The sequence below is a fragment of the Pyrgilauda ruficollis genome, unplaced genomic scaffold, assembly GCF_017590135.1.
Source record: "Pyrgilauda ruficollis isolate IOZ18807 unplaced genomic scaffold, ASM1759013v1 scaffold56, whole genome shotgun sequence".
Lineage (NCBI taxonomy): Eukaryota > Metazoa > Chordata > Aves > Passeriformes > Passeridae > Pyrgilauda > Pyrgilauda ruficollis.
The window spans coordinates 415,696-438,477 of NW_024527266.1; the positions used below are offsets into that span (position 1 = coordinate 415,696).

Here is a 22,782-nt window from a genome sequence, read left to right on the forward strand (position 1 = left end):
AATCTCAGCAGTTTTCACAGAGAATTGCTGACATTCAGGATTTTGCTTTATTCTGCTCTTGTTTATTTTATTCCAAAAGATGGTATTCAAAAATGGACAGGGTTGAGGTTTCCAATCAATATTTCCAGGGATATGGAGAGATGAATTCAGAGTCAGAGTCATTTTAGTGGTATAGTGCTAAGAAAAACATAATTTGGCCTTTTAAGATTTTAATGGAAAGGATATTTAAGCTAGCTAATTCATTTACATACAATCAAATGTAAGGGTGAAAGTCTACATTGCCATTCAGTGAAGGACACATTTATGTTCCTTTTGAGCTGATATGGAATACCAAAGAGTTGTATTTTATTTTCATTAAAGTACATGCAGAAACCTGCTAACAAAGCTTTAAAACGAATTTTCAAAAGCAATCTAGCATCACCATAATTTTACATAGAATATGAAAATGTATAGCTGACTGTTTTAACTTCTGTTACTTCTTTGTATTAGGATGTTCTGTTAGAATTTCAACTCTTCATTCCAGTTGTTAGGGCTCTGAATTAAAGCCAAAACAAACCAAAATATGCTGCCTCTCTCTCTGCTGCAAAATAGCCACATAAGAAACAAATAATTCTCCAGATTACTTGAAATACTTTGATTGTTTTGAGGAACTTCTAGTCAGTGGAATGCAATTTGAAATTCAGGCCAGAGCTGTTAATTTTAATGGCGAACTTGACATGAATTGTAATAAATGAATTTTAGTAGCTAATTGGGTGAATCTAATATTTTAATTCGCATATGGCTATAACAAATACATTTTTGAAGAGTTAATGCTTAAAATGTGCTTTCTGGAAAGTATTTTTCCTAGTAAAATGACTAAGTGAATTCACAAAAATAAAAATGAGAAGGAACAAAAAACTTTATATTCAATATTAAACCTCATTTGAAATAGTAATATAAATTTGAAGTGTAGATCAAAGATTATTGATTATAAATTGCTTCCTTGACTAGGAAGCAAGAAGGAAGATGTTAGTAATTAGGTTAAGATGAAGATCAGAGCAATTTTTTTGCAGTCCTTTAATCATGTATAAAGGAGATCCAGTCTTGAATAATACTTTATTGTTTCCTCTTTCTGAAGCTTGTCTATGATTATAAGGTGGTTTTCTGTCTAAGGCCATTTTGAGTTTGGGTTTTCTAATTAGTAGTGTGTATTTTAATGTGAAGATGGCAGTAAGTAGTTTTTCAGTATAAAAAGAGAAGGTGGATATATGCATCATTCAGCTGCATTGCTGGTAGAAATAAAAGTTTCTCCATGTCAGACACATCTCTCTTTTTGCAGGTAGCTGCCAAGAGACAAGGCTCTTTGAAGAAAGTAGCTCAGCAGTTTCTCCTGATGTGGTCCTGTTTTGGCACTCGGGTGATCCGGGACATGACTTTGCACAGTGCACCCAGCTTTGGTACTTGGATTTTGTTGCAATAATTCCATGCCACAGTCAAAAAAATCTGCATGCCAGCTTGTAATGTACATTTTAAGTGAGAACATTACCAGTTTTCACATGTCCAGTGCTCTACTAGAAAATAGGTTTGGGCTATTGACATTTGGAAATAATGCTTAGACAGATGTTGGTCTGCAAGCCGCAGCCAGGGGAGATGAAAGCGTTGCTGCTTCCTCCTGTTTGCTGTTAGGAGCTGCAGGGATCAGTCCCAGGGCAGCTGGGGGTGTTCATGACAGGAGCATTCCCTAATGCACTTCAGTGCAAAGTGAGCCTGCTTACCCAAACCACTCTGGCCACGTGTTGAGCCAAGAGAGATGACTTTGTGCTGAAGTGGATGAAAAGCTCTCCAGTGAAACACTTTGCCAGCTCTCCTCTTAAAGGACATAGCATTGGAAACTGGCCTTTGCAAAGTGAGTGTGCTTCTTATAACCTGGAGAGAGTCTCATCCATTTCTTAAGAAGTCAGTTGGGATGAAAAAAATAGATTTTTACTTTTTAAATTAAAAATCATGTTGCTTTTCCACACTGTTTGAAAGGGGGCTTTGTCCTCAGATACAAAAAGTTCAGATTAAAATCAGTTAGAAGCAAGAATGACTTGACTGGTGTGCCATAAGTGTGAACATTTAGTCACTTGAGACTAGACTTTGCATGAGAGATGCTTTTTACAAATGCACATTTTTTTTGAATACATTTCTAGAAAGATCAATAAAGAATGGTTTTATATGGGTATTGCATTGAACAACTGCAAGGTTTTCTGCTGGCTGAACTTTGGTGTCCTTTATGCTTTTACAACCATGTAATAGTATAAATTTAGATACTGTCAGTGAGATACAATATGATATTTTTAATATGTTTTATATATTTATAATACATGTAATATTTATTTGTATGAAATGCTTATATTTTTACCTGAAAGTACTTTCATTTCCATTGTAAAAGAGTTTAATGTTAATGACAACAGGGTAGTGAGCGTCCTCAAGGTGATGGTAATTTTCAGCAAAAACCACAAACCTGTTCAGGTGCAATGCTAGTGGAGGCAGAAGGAGTCCTGAAGTTTTGAATATCAAAACCATATCCTTATCCTATCAGGCAGCAGCCTGGATTATCCCAGGCTGCTGCCTGATAGGATAAGGATATGGTTTGGATAATGTCATACATTTTATTATATTTATTATTTATTTATTATTTATTTATTATTATACATGGACACAAATTTATAATAATCTTCATTAATGATGCTGTTCTTTCACTGCAAAGCCATTTGACATATTGTTTGTGAATTAGAGTTGAGCAAGTTCCAAAAGAACAACCCCTGAATGTAAGAAGCTCAGAGCTCAATGGCAGAAACTTTTCTGCACCTAATTTATACAGCTCTTTCTAGCTTTTCAGAATAATTTAGCTATTAAGTGAGTTCTACGGAGAGAAACAAAGACTGATTTACTGTTCTAACTATTTACATATAATATACTTTTGCTCTTAGCTTAGATAAAAAGTTTGGCATTTTTACTGCATTGGGAACTGTATCAGTGGACTGATTTTTAATTATTTTTCCACCTTTCCACCTTTTCCACCTTTTTATACCTTAAACTATATGTAGACTCAGATTCTCATGGTGTAATTTTTTTTAAGTGAAATAATGTGTTAGATGATGGAATCTTGACTATGTACAGGACAGTATATTTTTACCTTTGAAATAGATTATTCCAAAAACTGATTGAAGGAAGTGGTAATACCTGGCACTGGAGTGTCTGGCACAAAGATTTGATCTGCAAAGCTTTTAAGCATGGTGACATGGACAGGTTGAAACAATCTCTGGCAGAAAAGAAAAGATGCTCTCTCTCTCTTGCTCCCTCTCTCTTTTTTCTCTTTCTGCCTGCCTCCCTGCCTCCCTCTTTCCTGCTTATGCATATCAAAGGCACAGTTGGTGGCAATGTTTATACACCCAGTGTATAAAGTAACTAATTAGTGATAGAAACTCCATTATTTTCTCCAGATCTGGAAAACTCACTGTTGTTTTGCTACTTACACATAATTGCTGTATCTCTTAATAGTTGCTGATACTTACTGTGCCTTAGCTGGGCATTGCCATGATTTCTGTTAACCGCTGAAAATTAGAACCCAATGCTGTTGATTGTTGCAACTACAGTCTCTTGAATGACTTCTTACCTTTTCCTAAAGAAGTGATTGATTTGCTGGCTACAGCTGGATCAGTTTCTGTACTTAAATATAGACTTGAAAGAAGGCAACAGTTTCATGTGAGAAACAGTAACTTGCAAACACAGAATAAATTATGGTACATTGTGCTGAATAGCCATTCACTGAGATGCTGAAATGCATGCCCTGACATCAGTTTAACTCTATAGCTTACATTTCATTCAACTTACTCAAAAATATAAAAATATTGCGCTCATTGCATTCAGTACCAAAACCTTGTTTGTCTGGAGTCTTTCACGCAAATTCTGGGCTCAAGAAGTCTATGCAGACCTTAAAAATACACAGTGGGAGAAATAATAGGAGAGGAAGAGAGAAACTCAAAAGAGTGACAAGGGCACTGGAGTGTTTTTAAATGCTGCATTCAGTATTGCCAACCCCAAGTGTTCAAAATAAAGCGTTAGACCCCGCAAAAACAAAGACATTTTTAAAATAGCAGATCTTGGGTTCTTGTTGTTTGCTTGCTAGCACTACAGTGTTTAGAGTTTGCACTTCCAAATATTTTTATGAAAATACAAGCAACTTTCCTTTTTTTTTAAATAAAGGGTGAATAAGGAGTTTGGCAGAATATAGTAAATACCCTGAGCTTTAAACCACTACATGAAGTTTGCCAGCATTTTAGCCTGTTTTTCTTACTTTGAAGTTACTTATCCGTAGTAAATGTATTACAGTCAGTAGAAACTTCCCACTGAAATACTGTAAAGTCGGGAGAAGAGTGAGGATTTTGTGGAGATTCTTGAAAATCTAAGTTTCAACTGGGAAAATCCTAGGTCAGTAACAAGGTGCTCAGCCATGTCTGCTGTCTTTATTGCACTACTAAATTGAATAGGACTTTATTCAACAAGTCTTTGAGCCCAAAGGATTTTTAAAAGCAAGTTGTCTGCAGTAGTTAAGTGAAGATACCCACTTTTACCCTTGAAAGTCTGGGGAAGCCTGTTACCAGTTTGATCTGCTTTGTCACCAGACAATCAAAGAACTGGATGCTTCAGGTTCACCAGCAGCCAGAGATTTCCTCCCCATAGCAAAGGTGCTGCAGTCAGGTGCGTCCTGTTTCTGTGCTGCCTTGCCCAAGAGCACAGAGGTACATGTTCACCTCCCAGGGTGTGTGCCCAGCTCGTATCAGTGACAACAAAACCATGCAGGCATGGAGGGAGAGAATGAAACACAAAGACCATTGGAGTCACAAAGAAAAAGAATGTGCTCAGAGTCACTCTGAAAGCTGAACTCCCAGCTAGAATTGAATAAGGGTATTGGGTCTTTCAAACCACTTCTGCCCTACAGCAGCATGTTTGAATGCAGTAGTTGGAGCAGGGGTAGCTGTGCTTCATTGTGATAAAAGCTAATATCCCAAGACAAACCTAACTTTCCTGTGAAGAAACCAGTCATTATGAAACTCAGTTTAATTTGAAACTTGTTTGATCTTTTCCCTATGAAAGTATTTCTCCTAAAATGCAATAATGGAATACCTCCACATGGGGGGGGCGGGGGGGGGCATTGTCTGGCAGTAGTTGATCTCTGTTTCTATCTCAGATGATGACTTTTCTCTGATTTAAGCTAGCTGCTGAATGAACTATTATTTTAACCTCACTGTACTTTACTTGTCAGAGTTAGAGACCTAAATGAACGTGTTAAATACTCCGTGGAAGTCTTAAGTGAACAAAAGAGCTCTAAAAAAACCAAACCCATTGTATGATAAATTCCTGTCTGAAACTACTACAGGTACTTAATGTCATAGAGTCTTTTGTATAAATTGAACCAAACTCCACCTTGATACTTGTCGGTGTCCCCCTGCAGATGGGTGTTAGTCCTTTCAGGAGGGCACAGCACAGTATCTCAGTTCTGATATTTTGCTTCTCTTACTTTCTCCCCCAAAATATATCTGTGGTCTCTTCTTACACATGTTTTTTTCCTTGTGATTTGTGATCTAGGGCAAACATATCTTCACTATCTCTGATATGTATGCTTTATAAATTATGGGAAGCAACTCACTTCCTTTCTGTGTAGGTAGTTCAGAAAATTCATACCAGGATATGTCACTAAGGCAGCCAGTTTGAGATTGTATTTCTGACAGAAAATATGTTCTTTATACAGTGGGAAACAATTCTACTGTACTGCAATTGGCAAAAAAATTCAGTGCTAAAGCAGGAGAAGAATCCTTCAAGTGGGAGCTCTCAGCTAGGTAGTCTTCTTGCACCCTAAAACATAGCTGGTTGTGGAAGCCAGTATAAGTCTAGAAATGAACAGTTTGCCACTCCCTGGTTTTACTTTGACCTCTCTTACCTTGAGTAAGAGATATTTCAGTACATGGAGGCAGTCTTATTCAGGACTGTTTGTGTTGAGTACCGTAATAATTGGTTTAATGAGTGTATTGAGACAGTCAATGGCTTTTTTGTTTGTTCGCTTTATTACCAGGGTCTTTTCACCTTATTCACTTGATGTTCGATGACTATGTATTGTACCTGCTAGAATCACTCCATTGTCAGGAGAAAGCTAATGAGCTGATGAGGGCAATGAAGGGAGAAGGAAGCACAGGTGAGTCTGTTCTTTTATTCATTTTTTTTTTGTTTGTTTTGTTCCACTGGTTTCTCTACTTTTTTTGTTAGGACATATTTTTATCCTTATCTAACCTGCTGAGGCTTATCCAGGAGCAAAGCACTTCTATCATGATGTGAAACAAATTATTGGGGAGGCATCCATGGTTAATACATTCTGAAAGAGAACTGCCTGCTTTACAATGTCACTCTGGATGTCAGAAACCCCATTCCTAAGCACTGACTTGGTGTTTCAGTAAGAAATTTTTGTACTGAACCTTTTATCTTAGTTAATCTTTCTAAGCCACCACTGAATTTCAATGGACTCAGTGTTAGTGAGTTCAGTGATACCAGTGGATTGGTACCAGTCTAAATAAGAGGAAGAGATAGGTGGAGTGAGAAAAGACAAATGGTAAAGCTGTTGTTTCTGGTACACTTACATTCTGAGTGCCTGTGCAGAAGGAGGTTCTGAGTCCGGCTCCACTCTGCAATGCCTTGCCAGAACAGAAGCAAGCAGGGATTGCTTTTAGTTTTTTTCTGCTCTGGGCAACCCCTTGTATGAGAGGTCCTCAGTGATCTTCCTTACTTGCATCTCCCATTAATTTTGGCACTCTGTCACCTCTGAAAGTTTCCTTCTCCATTTTAGCTGTGGCTTAATTTACTACCCTATAGATTTATGGGAAGAAAAACATTTCGGTGATTAGGGTACTATCTTACGTATGGTGCAAGACTTGAATTTAATTCATTGTCCTGCAATAACCTCTTGGGATTTTGACAAACAAGTTGCTTATTCTTGCATATTTTCCACATACCTTTAGCAGCTAAAACTATCCAGAATATCCTCCTTTTTTAGCTCCTTTTTATCCTCCTTTCTTTTCAACAAAGAAAGAAGACATGGCCCAAAGCCACATGAATGTTCCAGAGACTCCTGTTTCTTTCCAATGTCTCTTGAAGGTGTAGGAATGCCAAACTCAGACTAGACTCCTAATTTTAGATATGTAATAGTACATTGCAGGAGTATAACACTTAAGCTGTCCATGCACCAGTTTCCTGCCTTTGCAACAGGAAAAAATGCTCTTTCCTTTAAGAGGTCTTCTGAAGGTACCGGGAAGGTTGTAATGGTGAATATTATAGAAGTACTTCTTTCAAAGATTTGTGGTTCCTGATCTGTATTTCTTGAAATACACACCACAGTACCTAACTGCTTGCATTATTTTTTTTAAGTTGCTCAGTGTTCCCTGACTCTACCTTTAGCTGTTTGATGGGTTTTCTCTCATTCTACAGCAGAAATACGAGAAGAAATTATTCTCAGTGAACCAGCTGCTCCCACTCCCTCCCCAGCACCGTTCTCCCCAGCTAAATCTGCCACCTCTGTGGAAGTGCCCTCTGCCCCATCACCCATCAACAACCAGTCCCCAGAGTATGGTGGCATAACAACTACTACAGGTAGGTTGGTTTCTGGCAGATAAATATGCTTGAGGGTGGCTTTTGCACTTGGTGTCCTAAAATTGAGCCTCAGAACATGATGTACTGGCTTGCAAGATATGAGAAGCCTTCTCAAGCCAGAAATGTGTTCTCACTGTATCCACACATGATGTACAGTCTACCAGGAAAAAACCCTAATGTTTGGATATTTTATATGCCTGAAGGAAGCGGGCCAAACATTTCAAGTTTAGTAAGGTTTGCAAAATCCCAAATTACTGGTGGTTCAGGAATTCCTAGCTAGTAAAGTGACAGATGGGTATCTTTCAACATATTTAACATCCAAATATGTTTAAATAGCTGTGGAAGCTTCTCTTGGGACTCTTTTACACATTGCTGATAACTTTCATCAATCGATGTTAGAGATTAGAAATTACAGGTCTGAAGCCTGTTTCAGTTTTCTCTATTATGGCAGCTGATAAGGTTGTTGTATTCTGGTGGGCTCACAAATTTAAAAAATCTGCACTTAAGGGACAGCTTAAAGCTGTGGGTAGGATTGACAGAAGACAATAAGCATAAAACTAGTTCCTTGTTTGGGCTGCATAAATGGCCAACATCCTCTGCGCTCTAGGACAAAACTCCTTACCTTTTGGATGTGGGCAGGACAGTCTGTCTGTATGATCAAAAGACAGTGTTTTCTTAATTTGTGGAAAGAAAGGCAGAAATGTGAGTGACTTTCAGAAGGCATTTCAGGCAGTGAAATTCCAGCTTTGCTGCTCCTCAGTGAATAGGATGTACAATCAGAATGTGGAAACTATCACTTTTGTGATGTATTAGAAAAGTTACAACATCTTCTTGAAACAATGTCATAAAGTGATGATTTACCACACTAGAGAATTTGGCAGTGGCTAAAGAACTAATAAATCTTTCTGAAAAATGTTTTTCATGTTTTCAAAGGCACCACAGGGAAGCACAATGCATGTTGTACTGGAAAGAGATTTAAAAATATTTGTCCCTACATCACAACTTAAGATTTTTCACTGTTGAAGGCAATACAATAGTGAGGAGGGAAACAGGAAGTTATTATCCCTCAGGACAGTTAGACAAGAGACAGATGATTCCTGGACAGGGTAGGTGACCACATGGCTTCAGTCGAGGTGACAGTGGAGGTGGTGAGGATCTTTGACTCTTGCTGAAACATTGATGTTATGTGGAACTTGACCTGTAGGAATTGTGGGATAATTGTAATGCCAGAGCCAGATTTAGTATGATGCAGGGCTGTATGCAGAAAGAAAGGACTGAAAAGAAGGGAACTGTGTGTTCTCCAGGGCCATTGACTGGAATGGAGGTCTGAGGGACTTGTATTTGCGCTGCAGATATCGTAACTCCATGTGACTGTCATGTAACAGTTAACCAAAAGCCATTTGCCCTTGTCCTGTCAGAGATCCTTGTAAGAAGTCCCTTTCCATCTTTCCCTTCAGGTACTGAAAGACCACAGTTGTTCCCATACTAGTACTTCTGAGGCAAGAAAGCTATTTCTGATTATTTTAATTCTTCTTTTCTCAGCTTTTCTTTTTTAGGTTGTTTTAAAGGCTTTCGTTTGGTTGAATTGGATTTTATTCTTATGGTCTGGTGCAATCTCACTTTTGAGAGTGTGAAAATAATTTTTGTCTTGCACAAGCCAAATTTGTCAATGCAAGTAATGTTCTGCTTAACATTAAATATGAATATGTGGCTATTTGTTTTTTGTTAATTAGTAATACCTCTATTTCCCACGTTCATCATGTAGATGGAGTAGTTTTAGTTTGCTTTTTAGTTTGCTAAACTGTGGAATGCATGTTTATTCACTTAAAACAAAACAAAATAACAACTGTGTCTCAGTTAAAGGAAATTGCTATGCTTTAAAATAGGAGTGCTGAAGATGTATTACACACACTCAGACTACTTTACATACAGATCTGTGGCATTGTATAGAATATTTTGAAACAGGAACCTCTCTTCTGGAAATACCAGACTATTGATTTTTTATGTGTCTTTATCAGGTAAATGTAAAATTCTACAAATGCTTTGCAGATCTTGAGAACTAGTTCTGTTGGTCACCATTAGGTCTCAGTTCCCTAATTTAGGACATCATTAATTCTTTCTTGCTTGTGACATCAGCAATAAAAGTTAACTATTAAACTTGTATTTTAACCTTTTTGCCTTCCGTCAGTGGTCAGTACAAAACCAGCAAATTAAACTCTTGCAATGACATGATACTGAGCAAAAGAAAGGTAAATCCTATGTATCACTCTGTGGCATGTGTCATGGCACCAGTAACATTTTATTTAAAACTTTTTGTTAGGTTACTAGACAGTTAAAAGGCTGATTAGCCTCCATCCTTTGTAAACCACAAAGGCCAGATTAATGATTGTTCAAACTGCAACAATATTGTAGTAAAAGTGATAGCTATATGGCTGACTCTGCTGTTCTCTCTTAAAGCCCCTCTTAAAGCTCTGATTACTCATTTGCCAATGCAATCGTTTTTAGATAACCCAAAATGAACTCTAAATTGTTAGTTCCTAATATCTTAGTAAATTATGGAGTTTGCTGTTCAGTTTTAAGAAATCTATGCATGAAATAAGTCATCAGGTCAGCAATGGTCATTAAAAGTCACTGTTCTTCCAAGTCTGGGCTTATTAAAGTTCTGGGAATACTGACACAGATCTAGCCCCTCTCATATTTGTGTGTATGAGTAGAACAAATTTTTGATTCTTTTCCTAAAGCTTCAGCTCGTGGACTTGTATGAGTATTTGAGAACATCAGCTCTTACTCAACAATCAGAATTCAATGCTCATAGCTGCAGAGTGCAAAACTCAAAGGTTTCAATTTCAAAAGGCAACTCCTCTCTTCAAATGGAAGTACTTGTGTTTTTCTAAAACTTTATAGGTGAAGTGATCTGTTTCTTTTGTGGGGGCAGAATGGGGTTCTGCCTCTGCTTGAAGTTGACAGTACTGCTGATTATCAGACATAATGCACAGTGCTGGGAGTGTCTCACTGTGTTTTGGTGGTCGTTTGCTCCATCCTGAAGCAGATATAAAATGCAGCATTGTGAAGCATCTTCTGGGTTTTCTCTGCACTGGTGTATGTGATGGCATCAATGACAACAGGGCTGTTGTAGCACTAACAGCAGTTCCATTTATATTTGGCTCCCCTACAGATCAGATGTCCTCTTGGTTAGTATCCTCAAAATCACTTTTTTTTTTTTTTTAAGAGAAAAGAAAAAAGAGTGATAATAAATGAATTTTCCTATTTTAATCAAACCCTGCATGTTCAGAACACAAAGCAGAGCAAATCGTTGCTCAATCACTATTGTTTTTGCTTATTTCAAAAAAGCAGTTCAGTTGGGTTCAGTCATATCTAAAAGAGACTTCATTTCTTGGAGTTCAATTCTGCAACCAGCTGAGGAAATTAATCATAAAGGACTGAGACCTAGGCAGATATTAGAAAGCTAACTATGGAAATCTCTCACACTTAACTCATTCCTCCTTTTCCACCCACCACAACATTGGCAGTATCCTGGTTGACCTCGTATGTACTTCCACACAGTCTGCAAATCTGTGGCCATCTTCCATCCTTCCTCCCTGTATTTGTAATTAGTTCATTGGAAATAGTAGCATCCCTTCCACAAAGGCAAAGAGAAGTGAGGCAACTGTAGGTTCACTAGAACATTCTGAGAAAAATATTTGCACTGCTTTCTGTCATTCTGTAAATCCAGAGTAAAACCAAACATAGTTTTGTTTCTAAACCATAACCTGCAAAAGAAAAGAAGTATTGCCTCGAGCAGCTGTGTGAGGGACTATCCTGTAATACCTCACACAATTCTTGGTTAGGAGAACTGAACAAAGATATTCACAGCTCTCCCAGTGCAAGACCTACTTTCTACATTTGTTTCTGTGACATCTGGACAAGCACAAAGCTTGTTACTCTCCAACCATTTATTTTAAAGTTGGACTGAGGTGGCTGACAGTTAGATTTGAATACCAGGAGTAGAATGTCTCATCCAAGGAATTTGACTTCCCACAGGGAGCACATGAAACAACTTGCTGTCCTGGACTCACTCATTTTCATCAGACTATGATAAGATCCCTGCTACTTTTCAAAAAAAGAAAAGGAGATTGTCACAATGACTGAGGCCAGTCAAATCACTATATTTGATAAAACACAAAGGGTCTTTTGGCTCTGTTATTACTGCTTCTTATCAAAGGTAGGAAGGTCGTGAGATTTTTGGGTCAATGGCCAATTTTTTTTTGTTGGAAAAAGTAAAATCAGGTCAAAGTAAAACTTTTGTTTTATACTGAAGTGAAAAAGTGGGGAAAAAAACCCCAAACAAAAATTTACCTAAAAATAGGCATTTGGGGTTTTTCACCCTCTTTGTTGTCCTTTCTTTTCTCTTTGTTTTTGCCTTTTGCATTTAGGCCTGTTTTGAAAGAGAGTTGCAGATTTTCTTTTGGAAGATAACACTGGGAAAATATGTTGACCTTTTGAAATTGAAATGTTTCATTAAAATATTCTGTAGACAAGTTGTTGATATTTTCAAAACTCTTTTGTTTTCAAATGAAGCTCTTTGGTAACTGCATAAGTACATCTTCCACCTACACTGTATTTTTTAGTAAAGGCAGGCTCCCTTAAACATTTTTCCAGCTCAGGGAACCATGAACTTTTATTTGACCATAGCAACAGGAGCTAGCTTTTCTTCTTGGGGTCTTGGGGATCTCAGTGGTCCTCTGCATTGGGAGGAGATGAAGACAGAAAGAGTCAGTGGCAGAAAATGCAGGCATGTGACAACAGACCTATCACAAGTACTCTTGGCCATAATACATCCAGGGATTTCTATTGGAAGAGCACCAAATCACACCCTGCTGAAGTATTTCAAGTTGGACTTACCTTGTAAAGCTCAGAAAGCCTTCACTCAGTTGCAGAATTAAGCATTTCCCACCAAAAGAAAAAAATTATTTGCCTGATTTTGCCAAATAAAATCACACACACCTGAAGAAAATTATGCAAATTTGAAATAGGCTTTTCCTTCCCCAAAGCCATGGAGTAGACACAGACCTGGGAATACAATCACTTCCCCCTCTGAATTAAGCCCTTTCATGCTACAGGAAGTCCTAGAATCCATACTGAAAAAAACTGAGTCACCTCCTGCAATTCCTTTTAGCTGAAGAAAAAGAGTCAAGAGTGCCCAGAGACCCCAAACCAGTGTTCTCATTGGGTTAAATTCAGTGTTCTGGTCCTCATTTGCAGGGTGATCTCAGCCAGTATGGTCATGACCTCCAGCAAGAGCTATGTTATACTGGAACAATGGATCTGTCAGCTCCTGAGTGAAAGGGGTGTGTGCAAAGGACAAAGGTTTCTCAGCAGCTGGCTCATGGAACTGGAGTTCCTGCCTGGAAGGGATCAGGATGATTAAAAAACTCAGCACCTTTTAAGCAAAATGGAAAACCCACTTCTTTGCTTTGCTCTTCCCACAAACACTCTACAAAAATAAATTAAGTCCAGCCTCTGCTGCCACTAAAAACAAGAAAGAAACGTTATTTGCAGGAAGGAAATGACTAGGCTATTTCTGTCTATCTACTTGTCATCATTTGGGGATCTTTGTAGTGTTGCCACTACAAGGGCTGGTACCTGGTTGGGTGGAACAGGTACAAACTGCAAAAGGATTCAAGATATTTATTTGCACAACACTGATTTTTTTCTAACCTTTCATTTTTCTGATCGTACTTCCTGCCTCAGTCCAGGCTTCAGAGCTGAGCAGGCCAGCAGCCCTCTCCATGTGAGAGAGACCCCAGGGTTTAGTGCATCATGCCTGAGAAATCTTTGCATTGGTGTTCTTCCATTTCTAAGTCCTATTCCGGGGTTTTGGTTTTTTTCTGCAAAATTATTTCAACACCACGCTGGAAGTCCACAGTGTAAGCCGTCCCAGATGTGTTTGATTATTCTGGATCCTTGCATGCTCCCAATGATCTAGATATGTTGATATTTCTGCCTCAGATATGACTGATCTGTTCACTTTGGTCAGTGCACTTTCCATGATCATTGCCTGTTCGGTTGTTTTCCTGTAACTGTCTCAAGACATGGCACCTCTGTGGATGACAGCCTGTGTTTACTGTGTTCCTCTGGCTCCTCTCTGTCTGCAGGGGCTATGCAATCCTACACATGGTCACTCACCTACACTGTGACAACAGCTGCTGGGTCACCTGCTGAGAATTCCCAACAGCTGCCTTGCATGAGGAGCCCACACGTACCTTCATCATCCGTCACACACCGGATACCTGTTTATCCCCACAGAGAAGAACACGGGTAAGGCACTTCCCAGTGCCTTGGGTTTTCTCATGTGTTTTTGGTGGGATTTGGATGAAATTCTGCTTAAGCGGTTCTTTTTTTTTTCATACAGTAAAAGCTGTTTATTGATGTAGTTAAGTCTGTATTGCAAAGATGCTGGTATTATAATTCTTTGGCTGTTGTTGCTATTCTATAATTATATTATGTCTTAGTTTTATAATCTCATTTAATTCTATTCAAAACTGCACTAGGCCTGGAGGATATTTTCTAAAAGAGAAGGCTTAAGTAGATTTCTTCTCCGATTCCTGTTTTCCTGTGCCATGTTTGAAAAAGCTAGATGTGCCTAGAGAACAGCCCTACTGTACCATGTGTCAGGAGAGGTGATTCTTCTCTTTTGCTCAGCACTGCTGAGACCACATCTGGATCCAATTCCATGCTCCCAGCACCAGACAGACCCAGGCATACTGGAGTAAGTCCAGAAAAGGGCCACTTTAGCGATGATGGTGGGACTGGACCATCTGTCATACAAAGAGAGAGCTGAGGTTATTTAGAATCAGGCAGAGAGGGCTCAGGGAGGGTCTTATCAGTGTGTATAAATACCTGCTGGGGGATGTAAAGACAGAGACAAGTGCTTTTCCGCAGTATTTAATGACAGGACAAGTACAGATAGAAGTACGAGAAATTCTGTTAAAACATAAAACAAAAAAGTTGTTTTAATGTAAGTGTGATCAAACACTGGGGCAGGCTGCCCAGAAAAGCTATGGAGTTTCCATCCTTGCTGGTGTACAGACTCCAGCTGGACACGATCCTGGGCAGGCTGCTCTCATGGACCCTGCTTTGAGCAGGGGGCTTAGACTAAATAGACTCCACAGGTCCCTTCCAACCTCAGTGATGCAGTGACGACTGTTAACCTGCAGATGAAAAAATGTCCACAGTTTGATCATACAGACACATTATCACCACAATATTCTAATATTCTCCATCGCCAAAATTTGCTCAATGCTCTCAATTAAAACAATTACAGGTATAAATTTATGTAATATTATTTCATCTGGAAAAATCTTCAGACAGTTGCTAAAGCTCTCAGTGCTGTTTTCATTAAGCAGCATTTCTTCTGTGCCATCCTCATTTGATTCAGTGCATAACTCACAGATATCCATAACTAAAACACAAGTCATAAATTGATTGATGGAGAAGGAAGGAGAAGGAATAGAGAATATAGCAAGATCAGCAAATGCCCAGGTGCTGCTATGATGCAAGAGGTTGAAAAGGTTTTACTGTGTTCCTCAGTCTTGTTGCAAACTCATTAACTTTGCAGAAGTGTTTTCCCAGTGTGAAAGACTCTAAACTGTTTGAAAAGGTATCAGTAGATTAACTTGAACCCTGGATCTTCTTCCATCTGGGATGTGATTAGGTTTAGATATCTGTTTGAATGTCACTACTAAGCCCTTACTGGGAAAACCTGGATAAGGAGAAAGGGAACATCTTTCTTATCCAGAAATATAACTGTTAGGTGGAGGCAGAAATAGAGCAGCACAGAGGTTTGGGAGCTGAGAGTATTCAAGACTTGGAACAGACCACAGTAGGGCAGTGTCCATGTTATATGTATGTGTGTATATATGTGAGAATTTGTTGTTTCTGCAGGAATCTCTTGCCTCTGGTGTTGGATTATGGTGGTTTGAGGAAACATTTTAATCTAGGTGAATCAGCTTTTCTGAAAGACAACAAAGATTAGATGTTCAAGTGTTCACAAAACTGGGGAGATTGCAGGAAGTGTCCATGCATCTTTACTAGTGAATGGTTCAAACAATGGTGGCTAACACTGACTCCGTAGCTAAGGAAACTGCTCCCTCCTTTGCCTCTGGATGTGCCTAGGCAGGAGTTGGGGATTCAACAAAGAAAGTAGACAGGTTCTCCAACCTCACATCCCACTCCCTTATTGAGTTGGCTGTGCTAAAGCTGGACATTGTATGCTGCAGATTCAAACTAATTCACTTCTCTCCCTCCCAAAAAAGGAACATCTGACTGCAGTACAAGGAGGTAGCTGAATTCATTGTAGTTCTTCAAGTCAGGGCATACCATACTTCCTCAGCCTGGATAGCAATTTACTGGGAACATGGCATTAGATAACAATAAAAGGGAAAGACAGTTTCTCCTCAGAAAGTGCAGAGCTGAGTCTGCAGTTTAAAATTAGTCACAGAAACATGCTGGGTCTCTCTATTTGATGTTGTTCTGGACACACACTTTCACTAGTGGCATCTGCTTCCCATCTGAGCTGGAAAATATATTTTTTAAAATATTTAAAATATCGTACTCCTATTAAAAAATTAAAAAGGTATGTTTCATAAAAGTTGTGGAATGATTAGTGGAAATAAATTACTGTGCATACTAAAAGTGGTTTTTGATGTATTTTAGATATACAGGAAGTTACAACTATGGTAGCTATAGCAACCAGCATCCCCATCCAATGCAGAGTCAGTATCCATCCTTACCACATGATACTGCTATTTCTGGACCACTTCACTACTCAGCTTACCACAGAAGCTCTTCACAGGTAATCTGCATTTATTACTTGATGATAGCTGTTATAACATTTAAAATAATTCAGTTTTTAAATTTATCAGCATATTAGCTGTCTGAATCAATAAGCTGTCTAGATATCGATGGCTCCTCTTTTTTTTTTTATTTTCTAATATTACCTAGGTATTTTTTAATTTTAGTGGAGATCAGAAGTAGCTTTAGATTGTCAGTATGAAGTATTAACTCTAAAATCCAGCAGTCTGGATCTGTTTTTGTTTTAAGGAGTAGCTAAAGCAAAAACAAATATAACTATTTGTATGATTCTTAGGTGTTGGGAGCAGGAAGAGATCCCTAAGAAGAAATAAAAGTGTTTTCATTTAGCTGAAGATGCAGAGGCCATAGTGAATTCTTGTGGGGTCTCTGCTTCTGAGGATACCCATGTTTAGGAATTTGCCAAAACAGTGAGTTCTGCATGTAGTTTGAATAACTTGAGGACACCACTGCAGAGGTTGTTTAATCTGTATCCTATGGTCTCCTACTAAAATGTTTCGAAATTATACCAGTAACTCTTCCACCTCACAAAGCTGAGCCAGTAGGAGCCAGCACAGATGAGGTGTGAAGATCAGATCTGGCAAGAGTTCCAAAGTAATGCCACTGTTGGGGGGGCTTTAGTCCCTCGTGCAGTTGGTGCTTCCTCAGTGTAGGCAGCTGCTCTCTGGGCTCTCTGCTGGAAGATTGGCAAAGGGCAGACAGGCAGAAAGTGATGGCATCAGGGTATTCCACTTCCACTCACACAGCACCACTTACCATTTACCAGAAATTTATAAAAGTGTATGAGGCACTGCCATGCTTAACTATCATCACTGGACTGCAACAGTTTCATACCAGATGCAAATGAATTTGGTAGTGCTTTGAAAGTGAGCACACAAAAGCTGCATCTCATTCTGGTCTTCAGAATCAGTCTGCCACATGGCCTTAGAGGAGTTGTTTCTCCTTTTTATGCTTCATTTTCCCTAGCTGTAAGATAAGAATCATGGTATTGATCTCCTTAAAGCTTTCTGAGACCTGTACAAACCCAAGATGCTCATTTGGAGCAGCTTAACAATGGCTTATGGAAAGGACAAGCTACAACTTCTCACTCATTTGTGTCGCACCTGGTCTGTCAGACTACATGAGGTGTCTGGCTTTGTCTGAGGGTTTTTACAGTGGCTCTGTCTTCAGCAGGAAAGTGAATGAACATTGAAGTGCAGTGTCCTGGGACAGGTTTGTTTTTCTCCATTTTTCAATTATAGGTGTTACCCTGTTATCTCAAGAAACAAGTAAAGCAAATCAAGTTCAACACATTTTTAGTTTATTCATATCCTGGTTAACATGCTGTATGCAAGCAGTAGCAAACACTGAACTCAGGCAAATGTCTTTCATACTATAGTAGGCTGTCTCTACAAGTGCAGATGTCAGATCATTTTTTTGCTCTCTTGCTAGTCTTTGAACTGTCCTGAATATATATGAAGAACAGCTATGCTTTAATGTTCACACTTTAAAGGAAAATTATTTCAGTTTATATGTGGCATGTTCTTTCTCATGCTGCTTATAATCTGAGATGGAATTGTGTTGTGATAAGGCACGAAATGATGACACAGACACTGCTGCTCTCGAGGGGAACAAAAAGAAGCACTTTTATTTTCTGACTCCAACATTTATAGTTTTCCAAAGGTGACAGTGGATTGGAGGGTGACAGTGCCACCTCTCCAATGCCACTGGACAGACCAAGGGTCCATCAATTCTCTCCACCTCCATGAAAGAATGCAAAACATAGGTTATTTACAGAACTGTGTGTGAGAAAGTTTGTTGAAAGAATGTAAACATCAAAAGGCTTAACAAAGTTTTACAAAATCAGGGCGACAGAATTGCACAGCAGGACACAGCCAAAAAAAACCATATCAATGTGCTTGTTCTGTATTGAGAGAAATTACAAACTGGAACCTTACTTTTGAAAAATTATTTCAAAGTATTTAACAGTTTGATATAAAATTTGCTGAGAGTGTTTTTAAAGCTAAGTTAGCATCTGTAAAATGCCTGCTCTGATAATAAGTCCTTTCTTAGCTACTTTTTAACCAGAAAAAAACTTCATAAGATGTCCCTAATAAGATGTTAGGAAACTGCTCTTTTTCTAGTGGTCTTTGTGAGGGGAACATGTTGATAGGAGTTGCAGTAGGACTCGTGATGTTGCAAAATAAAAATACAGGAAGCCAAATTTACAATGAATATATCAACAGCTGCCACTATACTGAAACCAAAGGGGCTGCAATGTGCAGAGCTGTGGGTGCATAATCAGCTGGGAAGAGGAGGCTTTGACCACAACTTTCAAAAGAACTCTTTGTTATAATCTACATTCTGGCCCAATATAGAACTTTGGCTCAACTTTAACAACTATTCTACCATGCTCTTTAGGACATTGTCTAGGGATTAACTCCTATGAAAAAAAAAAAAAAAATCTGTGTATGTGATAAATTCTCTACAAACATGGATTCAGGGAGAGCCCTTTTCCCAGACAAGGATCTGAGCCAAAGCAGGTGGCATGTAGTTGTGGTGGGGTTTAAGCTGCAGCTATTAATAACTATTTTGGTCTTGAAGATCATATCCAACCTCTTTCAATGGAAGAGAGTGACACACTCCAGGTTTTATCATCTACTTTGAGAATTTTGACTTTGTAATTGGAATCTTTAGACTGAGGCTGTGCTGGGGAAGAAGTCACACAGATACAGATATTTTACTATTTACTATCTTAATATTTATTATTAACTATTACTTTACAGATCTCAAAAAGTGCAGGTGGGGGGTCTGGCAGTATAGGCTGACTAATTTCCACTGATGGCTAAGACTCTTTTTGATTACAGAAAGTCTGTTCAAACCTTGGTCTTAATCCACATTTTTTCTTCTTCCCTCACTGTCTGTGAGTAATTCTCAGAACAGTTCCTTACTTTTAATGCCAGGCCTGATTGCTCATTGCTTGACTTGGCTTACTGGCCAGGAGCCTGGCAGACAAATGAAGAATGATCTACAGACTGATCTGTTACTACCTAATTCTCTAAGCCATAGCGCAGGATTGCCACAATATTCTGATGCTACTCCACCATAGTATAGAAGGGGATTGTTTAGTATGTGTGTGTACATAAATACATCTGTACAGAGACTTTATTTCATCAGTTCTTTATTTCTTCTGCTTCTGTGGTTTAGGCACCAGGTGCCAGGGTTGAAAATACACAACAACTCTTGCCCAAAGCCTCTGAGAGGTCTCATCAACCTATGTTGAGTTTAGCAGAGAGTTACAACACCTTCACAAAGTCACAGTGTAGGCTTGACTGGCTTCTGAGCACAGCTTTTATCTGCAGTGTTCACCCTGGCTGGACAGGTCTTAATCCTCTTTCAGGCTCCAAAGTCTTTCAATTCACATAGTTCTACCTTTTCCTTAGACACAAACTAATTCATGCTGCAGTAATTTTTCTTTGTAATTTTCAATGCTAATAACACTTTTAGTAGGAAGAATAAATCTACTAATAATGAGAATAATCTGCAGCAGTATACATTTTAACATATCTGGTAACATATAAAGATTCACATCTTTAACTGCAAGTATCCTAATGTGTAGCTGTAGTGAATCACACTGTAGGTTCAGTTACCCAGGTCTTATCTCTAGCAACAACCAGAAACAGGTGTGTGGAGGAAAAGTCTTAGAAGTAGGGTAAGTAGAAGGTAGTCCTTTCATCAGCATAGCTCTGATGACTTTGGCAAGAGCTAACCTAGGGATACCCTGAGTAGGAAGCAGCAGTTGGAATGATGTTTTTATAGCAAACCACTCTCCATTACCCTGTCTTTGAGCTTTTTTTGTACATATGGACTTTGTCAGGCATTGCATGAAACGTTCATTCTCTTGTTATTGCATTGTGTGCCCTAGGGTTTTTTGGGTGATGAGGAATAGTGAATATTCATTCTCTGTTTATCTACTCTCATCATTCAAGACATTATAGATTTGCATCTCTCCTTCCTCACCTCATCCCTGTCATCTCTTGCAGAATTTAGCATTATCATCTCTGTAGTTTCTGTTGTGACAGGTGCTCTGTGCACAGGACTTATCCAAGGACTGCAGGGCAGGTGTAGTCTGGGGTGGCTGTGAATGTTGTGCTGAGCAGGGAACCTGATGGAGCTGGAGCTCCCCTCTACCCTTTCTGTGCAAAACCTGACTCTCAGAGTAGGTAGGAGGGACTCAGGCAAGAAGTTGCCACATTAACCACCTAGAGCTGAGAATCCCTCTTTGATGCCACACTAAACACAGCCCCATTTTACCTTTTCCCCTTTGCCGCTTCCAAAATGGAACAATCATCTCCAAACAGTCAACCTCAGGTGACAGAGAGTCATAGAAGCAGCATAGCAATGTTTCTCCTTTTGTACCATGAAGCTCCTATCTTAAAGACAAGAATGAATCTATTTATTTATTTATTTATTTTTGCTGCCTTTAAGTTGCATTTATGAAGATCATTGTTTACTTCCATGGTGTGGGCAGAACAAATCACTCAGGAAAATACTGCAGCAGTACAGTCTGCTGTTCAGCAGTAGATCAGGTCTGCACCTCTCAGAGGCCCAGAGCACAGTGTTTGGGCCATAGTTAAAGGAAATTTAAGCAGTGTTATTACTCTGACTCTCCTGAACTGTTCTGGGGAGTGCAGTGGTCTCATATAACTTCCCAGGGTGCAGCATGGTGCACTACTCAGTTTTTCTGCATGCCACAGTTCCACTAAACCATGTCTTCACTTCATATACCTCTGCAGCAGGATTTTCTAGGAGCAGTACTGGAAAACAGTAGTAACTTTTTTGTGACAATGGGGGAGCCAAAGAAATCCTCTCTCAGACAGAGCCCATGCTTCAGTGTCCATTCATGTTGTTCTGGCTCATCTACTTGGGAAAAAAAAAAAAAAGGGAAAAGTTCTTAATCTTCCAGCACACACTGGAATTGTAAACTCATGACTATACCAGTGCAGTAAGAATAACACCCTCCCCAATAACCACTCTGTCATCAAACAGCTGGTAATGACAGAAAGACAGAAATACTGCCCAAATCCCACCCATGCAGCAAGAGTCATTGTTTCCAACTGTATGGCTTCATAAGGTCCTCAAGACTGTTAGCATGTAATTGAAGTAATTATGTATTGAATGCAACAGGAAACAGATGTCTTCTTTTGAGATAATTACAAATAGCATTTTCTGAAGGCTCCAAATGCCACTCCCAAAATTACCAAAATCGCTTAGATGGACTTCAGAGTTTCACTTGGCTTAATTAACAGATTCAATAAGGTTCAATTTGTGGAGAAAAGGGTAAATTTAGGGTGATAAAGATGCCTTTAATCAATAGTTTTGATTATGTCATTTTATAAGACTTAAGCATATTTTTATGAAGTTAATTTATAGCCAGCTCTCCACAATTCAGTAGTTTCTGGTATGTGTTATAGTAGTGGCTAACATGCAACATTAATTTACAGCATCTAGCAAAAGTGGGAGCTAATACAATGTAAAGTCAGAGCCACATTCATAAGGAAAATATTTTGCTGTTTGGACATTGAAACCTTTCACTTCCATTTATAATCGGTTGGTGAGTTGAAAATAAGGATAAAGAGATTATTCTCCATCCATTCACTGTAGAACCTCAGCCTTCACTTCGTGGGAAGATATATTTAAGTTGTATTTTCTAAAATAATACTAAAATAAATTGAATTAATTTTACTTTTGTGGGCAAGGCCTTAACAATAATCTGCTCAAAGTCTCACAGGCTTAAAGGGCTTCTTGTCTAGGTCTAATGGCAGCAGTAGTAACAAGTGTGAGTCAACCCAGAAAATGGTAATTTCCTGTCAAGAGTCCTCCAACAAATGTCGCTTTTATATCTGGCAAAGATCACTAGGCCCCAGTGTTTTGAGTTCAGCTTAAGCACTCTTCATTAAACCGGATGTAGAGTGTGAAAGGTGATTCAGGCAGCATGGGCAGGCATCCGCCCAGATGGCTCTGCTTTGGACACTCCAACAAGGCTGAATAGATGCTTCATTGGGTGAGTTAATAGTCAGGCAGGGGCCAACAAGTACTTTAAAAATATTGTCTTTCAATAGTCTCTTCACTGTAGGGAAAAAGAAGCCACTGAGTCATTTGTGATTAGCTGACCTACCATTACAAAACTTTCCATCTTGCATTCAGTCATAACAGAATTTATTGTAAAATACTGGATATTTAGAGTCCATGTTATTTTCAAGCAATTAT

At 38.8% G+C, this 22,782-nt stretch overlaps 1 protein-coding gene across 1 annotated transcript in view; it reads left to right on the forward strand.

The window, feature by feature from the left end:
* The window catches only part of RFX4 (regulatory factor X4), an 87,206-nt gene that overhangs the window by 60,438 nt on the left and 3,986 nt on the right, over positions 1 to 22,782 (forward strand). The window contains exons 13-17 of the mRNA XM_041481578.1: positions 1,319 to 1,436; positions 6,098 to 6,217; positions 7,501 to 7,662; positions 13,818 to 13,980; positions 16,378 to 16,516. Of these exons, the coding sequence (XP_041337512.1) occupies positions 1,319 to 1,436; positions 6,098 to 6,217; positions 7,501 to 7,662; positions 13,818 to 13,980; positions 16,378 to 16,516 (702 nt within the window). The remainder of the gene's footprint in view (positions 1 to 1,318; positions 1,437 to 6,097; positions 6,218 to 7,500; positions 7,663 to 13,817; positions 13,981 to 16,377; positions 16,517 to 22,782) is intronic.